At 36.3% G+C, this 12,277-nt stretch overlaps 1 protein-coding gene across 2 annotated transcripts; it reads right to left on the minus strand.

Annotated features, from left to right (window-relative positions):
* Positions 1–28: 28 nt before the first annotated feature.
* Positions 29–5,676, minus strand: csf3a (colony stimulating factor 3 (granulocyte) a). Of its 2 annotated transcripts, none has more exons than XM_030121721.1 (5): positions 5,628–5,676; positions 5,014–5,189; positions 2,138–2,245; positions 1,126–1,266; positions 29–1,030 (listed from the first exon to the last, which is right to left on the minus strand). In XM_030121721.1, the coding sequence occupies exons 1-5, from the start codon at positions 5,641–5,643 to the stop codon at positions 839–841; spliced, it is 633 nt and encodes a 210-aa protein (XP_029977581.1). In that variant the 5' UTR covers positions 5,644–5,676; the 3' UTR covers positions 29–838. The 2 variants fall into 2 exon arrangements, with proteins under 2 accessions (XP_029977581.1, XP_029977582.1); XM_030121722.1 differs by lacking the exon at positions 5,628–5,676 and adding an exon at positions 5,492–5,572.
* Between the last annotated feature and the right edge of the window lie 6,601 nt (positions 5,677–12,277).

Consider the following 12,277-nt stretch of genomic DNA (forward strand, 5'->3'; position numbering starts at 1 on the left):
CACTTCTCTGTAACTGTTTTAACCCAGCTGGAATTTCAGGAATGATTTCATTCATGAGATGCATGAATGATGTACAAAGTCATGCATCAGTGTGACCCGAGAAAGACCCACAAAAAGACCTGTACTGTACTGGGGGAAAAGTCTTTTTATTGACTGAGGGAAGAGAAAATAATCTGCACATTTCATAGAAAAATAATATACCAAAACGGAAATATGAAAAAACAAATGTTTACACTTTGGACAATTTTGTTACATTCATGTACGGTGGCCCCTGAAGGTCAAAACATTCCACAGAACAACATTTTAGAAACAATACATGACCTTGACAAGTTTTATCATCTGTAATGTTGTGTTTTGACCCTCAGGGCTACTGTACATACCACTTATTAATGTGACAATTAAATACATTGTAGTTCTATAAAATAAACATAAAAAAAAGCAAAACAATAATTTGGCAGACCTTTGCTAAAACACAAGTTGCCAGAGTTGAAGACATTGAACTTTATCACTAACGGTCACCCTAAATAAATATTTAAATAAATACATAAATATTAAACCTGTTTAAACGAAATTAATAAATAGATGCCATGTTAATAAATAGATGTTAAAAAATAATAATAATAACAAGCCAATGAGGTACTTTCGACATGTCCAAAGCAGACTGTGGGTGTCCCGGTGGGCTTGGTGAGACCTGGTTTTGATCCCTTCTCAGGTCTGCTCCATGTCATCCCCTCTTTCCAAACCCCGTCCTTCCTGTCTGTCTACTCTGTCCACCCTGTCGTCACGACAAAGCATGTACACACCCCCAAAAATGTAAAACAGCTCAGTCCGTTACTGGTCAGCCATCTGCCTCCTTGTCTTCGTTCTGTTCCATGCTCCTCAAGCTGCGCACCATATCCTGGCCAAACGTCTGGAGCTGAACCAGAGTGAGGTGGGCCGCTACCTGAACTTCATATTCCCCTGGCATTTGCAAATTCACAGGAGTGGGAGTGGGCTGGGCTGTAACTTCAGTTCGGACCATTTTCAGCATCTGCAAGACGCAACAGAAAACACATCATACATCTGTTCAAAGGAATATTAGTGGAAACAGTTCATGAGTAAATAAAGAAAATCCGGATTGACTACCTTGTTGACATGAACCACCAGGTCTTTGATGTCGCCCATTAACTCGTCCACTTTGCCCGTGTTAGTGAGCCGAGGTGAGACAGACGCCAGCAGGTCTCGGTGCAGCTGAAGACCCTCAGACATCCGGGTCAAACCGGTCTCCTGATGGATGACAACAACAGGATACAAGTCACTTCTTTTATTCTATTACTAAAGGAGCCATGACAACATTTCAGTTTAACCCATAAAGACCCAAACATGCACCATCGACCAAAATCACCTACTGATACAAACTGTTTAATCCCTGTTGATCCACTGAACTATGGAGTTGGATCAGTGACAGTGGAAGGAGTCACTTGGTTTATGTTCAGTTAATGATAGATTTGGCTGAAAAAGTCAGGTTTTGTCCAGTTTTCTCTATTTTTGATGTAATATCCTTAACTTTACTCCGAGCTTTTATGAACATCTACATGATTAGTAAATTAAATGTTGGAAAATATGTGATTTTCACTGAAAAAAACACAAAATACAGAAGATAATATTACAATAAATGGTGATAAACCACTTAAGGATGGTTAAATATAGAGAAAAATTAATTTGGGAACTGCCACAAAAGTCACGCTGGGTCGTTATGGGTTAAAGACTAAACTCAAAGAGAATTTACAACTGACTTATAAGGAAGTTATTAAGATGAAACAGCTGATGCATTACAGAACAGTAGCTTGTTCCTTGCCAAATAGTGATCCTACATTTTAATGCAATACTCTTTGGCTGCTGCACTTTTTACTTCATCTTGACCTCTTATTTGTCACTATTTACTACCATTTCATTCAACATACTAATTGAAATTATATAAATAGTGAGTGGTTACATTCTGGTAAGTGACAGGTCTATAGTTTTCAATATGGGCTCACTATTTGAAAAGCAACACCGACTGCATACAGGCTCTTCAACCAAATTATAAAGAATATGTAAATCTTACATATAAAAGAAAAAGGGTAGTCTCATTCTAATGTCTTTGGATGATTCTTACCACAGTGAAGTCCTCTGACACAACCCTCAGTGCAGGTGCAGAGCGGATTCCAATGCTTGATGCCATAAGCTGAAGCTTTGCATTTTCTGTTGAATTCAGTCGTAGTGTCTGTACATGAAAGATGATACGGACAGATTAGATTACACTGGGCTACAAGTAAAATGCTTCCAGAATAAAAGTAGTTCAGCTTGACCAAATTTGAGCCACTAATAATTAAAAAAAATTAAATAAAATAAAAAAATCAGTCAAAAGTACTAGTTGGTTGTAGTTTCTAAGATACAGTCTTAGGCCAAAATGTGAAGTTCTGAGAATTAATGAGAGAATGGGTTTAATTCAAAAGGAATGTTTGTCTCAGAGCTACTAGATCTTCCTCAAAACAGTGTCTGCACATTACAAGACATTCAACTTTCAGGTTCTTTCTAGGGGAACATTTACAAATCCATTGAATAAATGTACAGAAAACATGAGTAACCAGCACTTTGTCAATTGTTCTCTGGTTCATCTTATTAGAGTATGAAAGTTTTAGCACATTTAATGTCTAAAGCAGGTATTTTCTAAGAAGTTGTGTAAGATCAACCACTGATATTCATGCTCAGAAATATACATCTTAGAACAAGGGTGTCAAACTCATTTTAGTTCAGGGGCCACATTAAGCCAAATTTGATCTGCAGTGGGCCGAACCAGTAAAATAATAACATAATAATATATAAATAATGTCAACTCCAAACTTTCTTCTATATTTTGGTGCAAAAAAAGTAAAATTATGTGATGAAAATGTTTACATCTACCAACTATCCTTTAAAACAATGAGAATAACATGAACAAACTGAAATTTCTTAAGAAAACTAAGTGCAATTTTAACCCTTTCATGTATAAGTCACTACAGTGGACAGTTATTCTACAGCTGTTCTCTTGTATATTAATGGGTTTTGTTGTTTTACTTGCATATCAGCCAACACAATGGACACTTACGCACCATCTCATACCCTGACATTCATACCATGACTGTAATTTTGCTGTTCTTGATAAACCTGATCTACAGTGACATGTTTTAGTGTAACTCAATAGTTATTTGATAGACAAAAAGGGTTTTTTTGCATATTATCTCCATGAAGTGAGTAATTACTAGCATTAGAATATGTTAAAATGTGAGAAGACATCAGATTAGCAGCTTTAAAAATGTTTTTATTTCATTGTTTTCATATCACTTTCTGATATTGGGTTTTAAACATGTTTCTTTACTTCAAAAATTAAATGCATGGATATTTTTGTAACTCTATAGATTAAAAAAAACTCGATCACATTGTTTTTTGTTTTTTTTTATGCCTAAGGAGGAATAAAAACACTCAAGAAAAAAATCTTGACTAAGGTTCTCATAATTCATGCATGAAAGGGTTAAGAATATTATGCCTCAGTTTATCATTTAAACATGTAAATTATAATGTACAGATCACAGTGGATCTACAAACACACAAAACATTTAATAACAGGCAGAATATAGGTAAAATTACACTTCAGACATTTCATAATATTTATATTTGTTGAGGTTATTCGTGTTTTTGTGAAATGTTAGTTTGTTTTAGTGTAAATACAGGGTGGGGAAGCAAAATTTACAATGAACATTTAGTTGTTTTTTTCTCAGCAGGCACTACGTCAATTGTTTTGAAACCAAACATATATTGATGTCATAATCATACCTAACACTATTATCCATACCTTTTCAGAAACATTTGCCCATATGAGTAATCAGGAAAGCAAACGTCAAAGAGTGTGTGATTTGCTGAATGCACTCGTCACACCAAAGGAGATTTCAAAAATAGTTGGAGTGTCCATAAAGACTGTTTATAATGGAAAGAAGAGAATGACTATGAGCAAAACTATTACGAGAACGTCTGGAAGTGGAGGAAGCAACAAAAAACGTACCAAAGCTTTTATTAAAGCTCTCAAATCCAAAATCCTAAAGGATCCAACCAAATCCATGAGAAAAATGGCAATTGAACTTCAGGTAGACAACAAGACCGTTAGAAATGCAGTAAAATATGATTTGATGTTAAAATCTTACACAAGAACACCAAAACACTTGTTGACAACAGCAACAAATCCAACTTTAGCAATTTTTGGGAATCATGTTTATGGCTGCCTTCTAGCCCAGATCTAAACCCTCTGGATTCTGCTATTTGGGGTGTTTTAGAACATGTTCCCAATAGAACATCACACAGCAATGTCAACTTTCTTAAAGATACTATTAAAGAAGAATGGGAGAAGTTGTCACCCAAATATTTGAGGAACACTTGCGCAAGTTTCAGGAAGCGTGTGAAGGCAGTTATTGAGAAAGAAGGAGGACACATAGAATAAAAACATTTTCTATTATGTCAATTTTCTTGTGGCAAATCAATTCTCATGACTTTGAATAAACTAATTGGTCATACACTGTCGTTCAATCCCTGCCTCAAAATATTGTAAATTTTGCTTCCCCACCCTGTACAGCAAAATGACATGAAAATGTTTACAGTTACAAAGAGACAAATTTGGAGTTGTGAGTATTTATGGGTTATTATGATAGTATTTTACTGATCCGACCAACTGGAAATTAAATGATTCATATCTTCAGTGGAATTTTTTGCATTTCACAAATTCATCCCAGGGGCCAGACTGGACCCTTTGGCGGGCCGGATTTGGCCCCCGGGCCGCATGTTTGACACCTGTGTCTTAGAACAAAACCAAAACAATCACTGACAATAATCCTGTTGAAACATGAAGCTGGTGTTTCTATGTGACTCAGTTCCATGTCATGCGCCTTTTTTACGCAGAATAAACCCAAACAGCCCCGCAGCTCTGCTTTAAATCCATTTATCCCAGGCGGTCATGTGTCTTACCTCTGTGTGAATGCAGGATTTGTGCGTTTCGGGGATGGAGAGCAGGATCTTTTGGACTAAAGTGTGGCTCCACTGCACGCTTTGCTGAAACTGCGGATCCGCAACAAGTGCGCTCTGTGCGGCGGGGAGAGGTGCGCAACGGGCGACGGTGGCCATGTAGTATGGAAGAACGAAAACTGCAAGAAGGACAGGGGAGAGAAGAATGCATCAGAACAATCCACGTGTGGAACAACAGCACCTCCTCTTTCTGCTGCAGCAATGACTGGGCAGATCCCCCCCTAACACCCCCCCACCCACACTCACACACACACACACACACACACACCTATACACACACTCACACACACACACACACTCTCAGGCTTTAAAATAGCTGGAGTGAGTTGATGATATTATCTGTAAAGTGAAACCTCTTCCCTAAACTAAGTACAGTATGCAAACATAGAAAGCAGAGTCTAAAGTATAAATACACCAGCACCTCCTCCCTGACACAGATCCAGACTCTAAAGGCTCAGATCTCCAGTGGGTTCCTGTCCCTGCTTCCCCTTCAGAGTCTCTGCTGCCTCTGTGAGGAGAGGAGGCAGCATTTCCAAAAGCCCTGCCTCCCTACTCACCAATCAGGATGTTCATGAGCTCTGCCGGGGCTTGTCTTGAAGGATTAACCTCAAGTGGACAAGATTTATAGAAGACACTTAAAGTGGTGAAGGTATATATACATGCCCTCTGTAGATATTTTGGGATTTCCCATCATCACTCCTCTGACGAAATCTCAGTTTTTAAGAAATTCACAGCAGATTCCAGTAATTATTAGAGGACATCTTCACTAGAATTAAAAAATAATTACTCATCATCATATATTAGATTTAGAATTGAGGATATTTAAGAGTCAATTTGCTGTACTTTTATATTTGAAATAATCAATATAAACATTTTTATATATAAAAAAAAAAAAAAAACAAAACAGAATGGAACAAAAATAATAAAACACTAATGAAGATTTTCCGTTTATTTTATTTTACCTCCTGGTCTATAAGAATACAGAACTAAAGGATAAACGCTTTTGCTGCGTAACATTACAATTTTAACAGTTTCAGTTCTTATTTTGTGATCACACTGATGTAACACAGCTGCTGGTTGAAGCCATTTGTCTGGACATGTCGAATAAAGAAGGAACTACAGGAAGCAGGCATTTCCTCTGTCATCTGTGAGAAAGGAAAGTAGAAATAGAAACTCAGCTGCACTGATTTCTGATGTTAATGTGTATTTTTTAATGAGGAAACTGTAGTTTTCTGTCCTTGTGATAAAGCTGTGATTATCCTGTGTTTTCCATCACTCCATCACGATGAAGAGTGAGTAACAGTGTTTTTTGTGTTGTTATTAATAGACTAGATTGGGAAAATTTGGCATCTCACTGCACAGCATTTCCTTTACTATACAGGCCAGTGTAGAAAAATACACACAATTAATACAGTTAAAGCACATAGAGGAAACATTTGCACGTACCCATGAATATATGGAGTTTTAGAGAAGTATATTTGTGCCAAATATTCTCTTAGTTAATGAATTAGTATCAACATTTTAATATATAACAACAGAAATTCAAAAACAAGTGCACTAAAAGTAAAAAAAGTCCAGATTCTGAAGTGATCGCAAACTATAAAAGTAAAAAATTAATGATTAGTGTCTGGTTTTTTTATGTACAGTTAATTTCATCTATTGTCACACTGATATAATTTGAAGTCTATTAAACCATTTTTATGTCAAATGAAATGTTAAAATCAAAACACTGAAAATAATCAACTTTTTTTTTCCTGGTCCTGTCAGCGTTGGTGATTTCAGGACATTTTCTTGTTTCTTCTGTTGTTTCATATCTTTTCCATCTTCTTAAATTATATTGTCTCCATCTTGTTCACTGTTTTTATGTGATTTTCATGTGTCTTTTACGTCCTTATTTCTTCATTTTGTGGCATCTCATGTTGTTTGTGTGTCATTTGCTTTTGCATGAGCAAAGATGTAAAAAAACAGAAGGAAAAGAAATAGAAATAATATGAAAACACACAACTAAGCACAAAAGTGAATGACTAAAACCAAAAACTGTTTCATAAATATGCTAAATAAATTCATTTTCAAATTAAATATCATTACTTCCCTTTTATTTCTGGATAATCTCAACTATGTCACATGTAATCCATTGAAAGTTACCAAATATCCATAAAACTGTTGTTATTTCCCTTCAGTTTGGTTTGAGCTTCTGCTTTGGCAAAAAGAAAAAAAAAATCAGTTTACCATTGGGTTTTAATGGATGTTTTTTTCTGAATCCAATTAAATAATATGTGTTTCTATGTTACTTTTGTTTAGTTTTACTTTTCCATCATTGTCTCCATCATGTTCTGTCTTCCCAATTTTTCCATCTTATTACCCCGCCCCTGAATGGGAAACAACATTTTGGGAAAAGTAGGTCAAAGTTCAAATTCTAATGAGTTTTGAAAATCTTTTTTTCCCCCATTTCCTTATAATGGGCGAAATTTCACATCTATAAAAACATCAGTTTTGTTTCAATTTACTTCAACCTTGACACATATATAGAGGCAGCTGATATGCTGACATCAGCACATGCATAGACATGATGACATCAGCTGGATCGATGCCAAAATAAGCTACTATACGCGCGAGGGGCGGGGTTTGTTGTGCCTGACACCACTTGTTTATTTTATTTTACTTTATTGACATTTTTTGTCTTGTGTCTTTTTCACAAGACTGCTTTTGTTTTGTTACTTTCCTGTATGTGATGCAGAAAAACGTACTCACCAAAGACTTTCTTTTTTCTCCTTCATGTTTTATTGTTGCTTCCATTTAGATGGCCTTTGGTCTTGGTGTTGTGAAGCTGCACAGTGTGGCAACATAAAAACAACAAATATAGATAATAACATAACTATTATAATTTTTAATAATGTAAAAGTAATGAACTTGTTTTGTAAATGTAAGCAAAGGAAAGTACAGATATTTCAAACTAGTTAAACTGTGGTCAGTTATCAGAAAAATACACTGTAAAGGATTTTTTTTAATTTTTATTTTATTTTTTTATAAAATTTGGACATAGCAACAATTATTTAATGATTTTGATTTACAAAATTATTTTACCAACACAGTGGCAGGAATAGGTGTCCATATCATACATCCTTTTAAAAGTGGAATAAATGATTATATGTTTATAATCTTTTGGAACTCATTCCTTTAATATGATGCCTAGTTTCTGACCCCAATTTGTCCACGTAGATTCAATCAGATGCAGAATATTTTATTAATTTGATTTTATATTTAATTTAAATTTTTTAAATTAATTTTTATTAAAGAGCTAAAAAAAAATTTTAAATAAATAAGGTTAAAATCTAATCAAAGCTATGAACACCTGTGATGTCTGCTCAGCATTTCATTCCCATCTCTGAAGTTATTCTTCGTGGCGGTTTTATATTGTATTTTTTATTTTATTAATAATGTATTGTATGATGTACACTTTTAAATAGTAATGTGTCATATACACTGTATTGTCTTGTTTGTATGTTTAGTCTGTTTTTAAATGTTGAGGACTACGGATGGAAAAGAGCTCCCACCTAAATCCGGCATATTTACACAAAGTAATGTTTTTATTTGTACTGAGTGTTCATTAATATGCACTGTCCTCATCAAATAAACAAATAAATAAAATAAATGATCCCAGAGGAAATTGTGTGTAGAGTGTGAATACTAAAATCAAAATGTGTGATCTGATGTTGCAGAATAATTCCAGAAGCAATAAATACACAAAACAATCTTTTACTTTGTTAAATACGCAACTTTTTGCATCAGGTTTACATATATATAATTACATAAAGGGATTAGACAATTTTGTATATTTATATGAGCAGGAAAAAAAGAGATGTCCCATATACAAGAGTGCCATCTGGTGGAAGTATTTATTTTTATATTCTGTACAAAAGAATCTTGAGTCAAAATGAGAATACGCTGCCAGAAAGCAGTGGTTTATGTGTATTCATTTTGTTGAATTATTCATTACATCTTTCTTCCACACTATAAAGTGCACGTACATGATTGTGACAGGGGTTACGTAATCGCTCCATAAGTGAATCGTGCTCTTCCATTGTGGCACATTGATTTGCTTCATGCTCTAACACGAGTCGCGTTGATCAGTTCGGTGTAGCTGTGTTACGTCTGGCCATGCTTGATAGGCTGTGAAGGGAAACCGTCAAATCTGATCCCTGAAATCCACACTAGTCTGATCTCCAATCAATCCAGCACATAAAGGGAGGGCATTATTCACAGCTGAGGCCTCGCTCTATGGCCTTGTCAATGACCCAGTTTGATTGTACGAGGGGAACAATGTGCAGGCCTGAACCAAAGGCAGGCAAGGGCAGGAAAAAGCTTCTGCAGAGGCACATCCTGTCCTCTAAACCCCTGAGCTGCCAAGGCTCCATCTCTGCTTTCCCTTTGACTCCACTTTTTATGAATCCTCACTCAATCTACCACAAAAAACAAGTGGAAATGCTTAAGAGCCCCGGTGCATTACGCCAATGAAATTCTGTAAGATAGGTTATGTTTGATGTGTGTGAAAGCCTTGAGGCGTGGATAAGAATTTTAATGAGGGTTCTGTGGAGATGAACCATGATTTCTGTTTATGAGCATCGAAGCACACAGGTTCATCTGTCAGCGCTCGTGTTTTTGGTCTCTTTGTATCAAATGTTTGACTAATATCGACCCAAACAGCCAATAGTCACTTTTCCATTGACCCTCAAATTGTGCAAATATATACTGAACAACAAAAGAAATGCAAGTTTTGGTCGTTAATTTAGGCAAGAGTTCAGCTGTCTTGTTGAGTTGTCAACTGAGATACACATTACAATAAGTTAGTTGTAACCATTGGAGCGTGTGTTTGCAGGCAAACACGACCACGAGTGGTGTTGAGCATGTGTACAAAGTATCGGAGGTGCGGTACGTTTTGAGTGATATGGTAGTGGGAGCAACAAATGGGAGTGGCAATTCCCTTTGTTTATCCTGGGGCTATAAAAAGAAATGGTAAGATTCAAAAGTTACTGCATTACCACGATGCCTCGCCTTAACGATAACACTGGTATACACTAATTTTTATGCCAGCGATATTGGAATGGAATTAGACTAATATGAGGCCACTGAATTCAAAAATGACATTGGTTTGTCCCAAATGGCTCTAGTTTTTGCGATATCACCATACACAAATTCGGAAATACAGCCCATCGGCCGTCTCAGATTTTGTAAAGCAACCAATCTATACAATGGTTCATGAACAGAATTTGTATTATGAATGAGAACAAGAATAAAGAATGAGAATAAATTACATTTATTTCAACTTCATTCCATGTCAAAACGTCTCTTGTAGGATTTCCGATGGTGAGGATAATTGGGACAATCGCGCTGCAAGTTCCAACAGTAGTCGGCCATCATATGCATGTCCCATCTTCCCTGGTATCTCTCCTCCATGGTCTTTATATCTTGGTGGAGTCTCTCGCCCTGTTCCTCAGAATACTCACCTAAATTTTCCGGAAATCTGTCCAAGTGGCTGTAGAGGAAGTGTACTTTGATACTCATGTTGGCACCAATCTTTTCATACGCTTTAAGAAGATTTTCCACAAGCTCAGCATAGTTTGGTGCCTTGCGGTTCCCTAAAAAGTTGTGAATGACAGCGACAAGGCTGGACCAGGCAGAAAGCTCCACATCATTCATGTGTGATGAAAAATTTGAATCTGCAATCAACTCGCGAATTTGTGGACAGTCAAAAACCCCTGCTTTTAGTTTTTCAATTCTTAAAGCAGGAAAAAATGAGCACAAATAGTTGAAGCAGTCTCCATTTTTGTCTAAAGCCTTCACATACTGCTTCATTAGTCCAAGTTTGATATGGAGAGGTGGCAAGATGATTTTCTCTCTTTCAACAAGTGGTTCCCTAATGATATTTTTTTCACCAACTGTAAGAGCAGTCCTCGTTGGCCATTGTTTCTTTGTCCAGTGTTGTTGCTTTGCTCTACTGTCCCACAAACACATGAAGCATGGATGTTTAGTATATCCACCTTGTTGACCAAGCAAAAAGTTCACCATTTTGAGATCAACACAAATAGACCACTTGTGATCAGCATAACAAATCTTTTCTAAAACCAATCTGATATTGTCATATTCTTCTTTGAGTTTTGTTGAGTGAACAATTGGTATGGATGCATAACGATTGCCATTGTGTAACAAAACACATTTCAAACTTCCTTTTGAGCTATCAATAAACAGCCTCCAGTCTTCTGGCTTGTAGTCATGGATTTTCATTTTGAGGAGAAGTCCAGCTATGTTGTTGCAAAAAACTAATTCACCATCTTGGCTAAAAAATGGAAGAATTTCAGCTTCTCTATTTCTGTAAATGGTAATTTTAGCACATGGTTGAAGGCAGTTCTTTTCTTTCAATCTCGATGCTAATAGCTCAGATCCTTGCTTGGACAAATTTAGGTCCCTTATCAAATCACTCAGTTCCTGCTGGGAAAATTGCTGTGAAAGTGAAGAAGATGATTCCTCATAGTCACTATCAATACTTTCATTGGATCCACTGCATTCCATGGTTTGAGGTTCTTCGGTATCGGATTCTTGAAGCTGGGGAAGTGAGGTGAATACAGGCACTGGAATGCTGTCAGAATGGGGAACTGGTCGGATGGCAGAATTTATGTTAGGGTATTCCCAATTCTTCTTTTTGTATCTATTAAAACCTTTCACATTGACCATGCAAAAGTAGCAATCATCATGGTGGTTTTGTGGTTCCCTCCACACCATAGGAACACCAAATCTCAGTCCCTTCAGTTTTTCATTCTTCCATAGTCTCAGGTTTTCAACACAAGTTTTGCAGACCTTGTGAGGTGCCCATGGCTTGTCCTGGTCACCAAGCTTCACATCGAAATATGCAAGATATGCTCGCTTGACAAATTCTGTGATGTTTTTTCTTTTGCTTTCAGGAGTATATTCTCCACAAATGTAAAAAAAAATATCAGGACTATTTTTACAGCGGCGTCCGGCAGACATTTTACAACACTGAAACGTCGTACAAAATTCTGCGAATTTAAATAATGTAGATCCTTTTATACTGGTATTTAGTAATTTAAAAGCATCTGCAACATAGCATATTGTTGAACATTAGCAGTATCAAATCTAGCGTTACAGCAATTGAGGATGATGAGTACAGCTGCTGGGAGCGATTGCATTCATG

The sequence above is a fragment of the Sphaeramia orbicularis genome, chromosome 19 (genome assembly GCF_902148855.1).
Source record: "Sphaeramia orbicularis chromosome 19, fSphaOr1.1, whole genome shotgun sequence".
NCBI lineage: Eukaryota > Metazoa > Chordata > Actinopteri > Kurtiformes > Apogonidae > Sphaeramia > Sphaeramia orbicularis.

Coding starts and splice junctions, on each gene's coding strand:
- csf3a (XM_030121721.1), bottom strand. Junction 2,246..5,013: donor AATCCTGCATTCACACAGAG/GTAAGACACATG, acceptor TTTCATGTACAG/ACACTACGACTGAATTCAAC. Junction 1,031..1,125: donor TGGTGGTTCATGTCAACAAG/GTAGTCAATCCG, acceptor TGCGTCTTGCAG/ATGCTGAAAATGGTCCGAAC.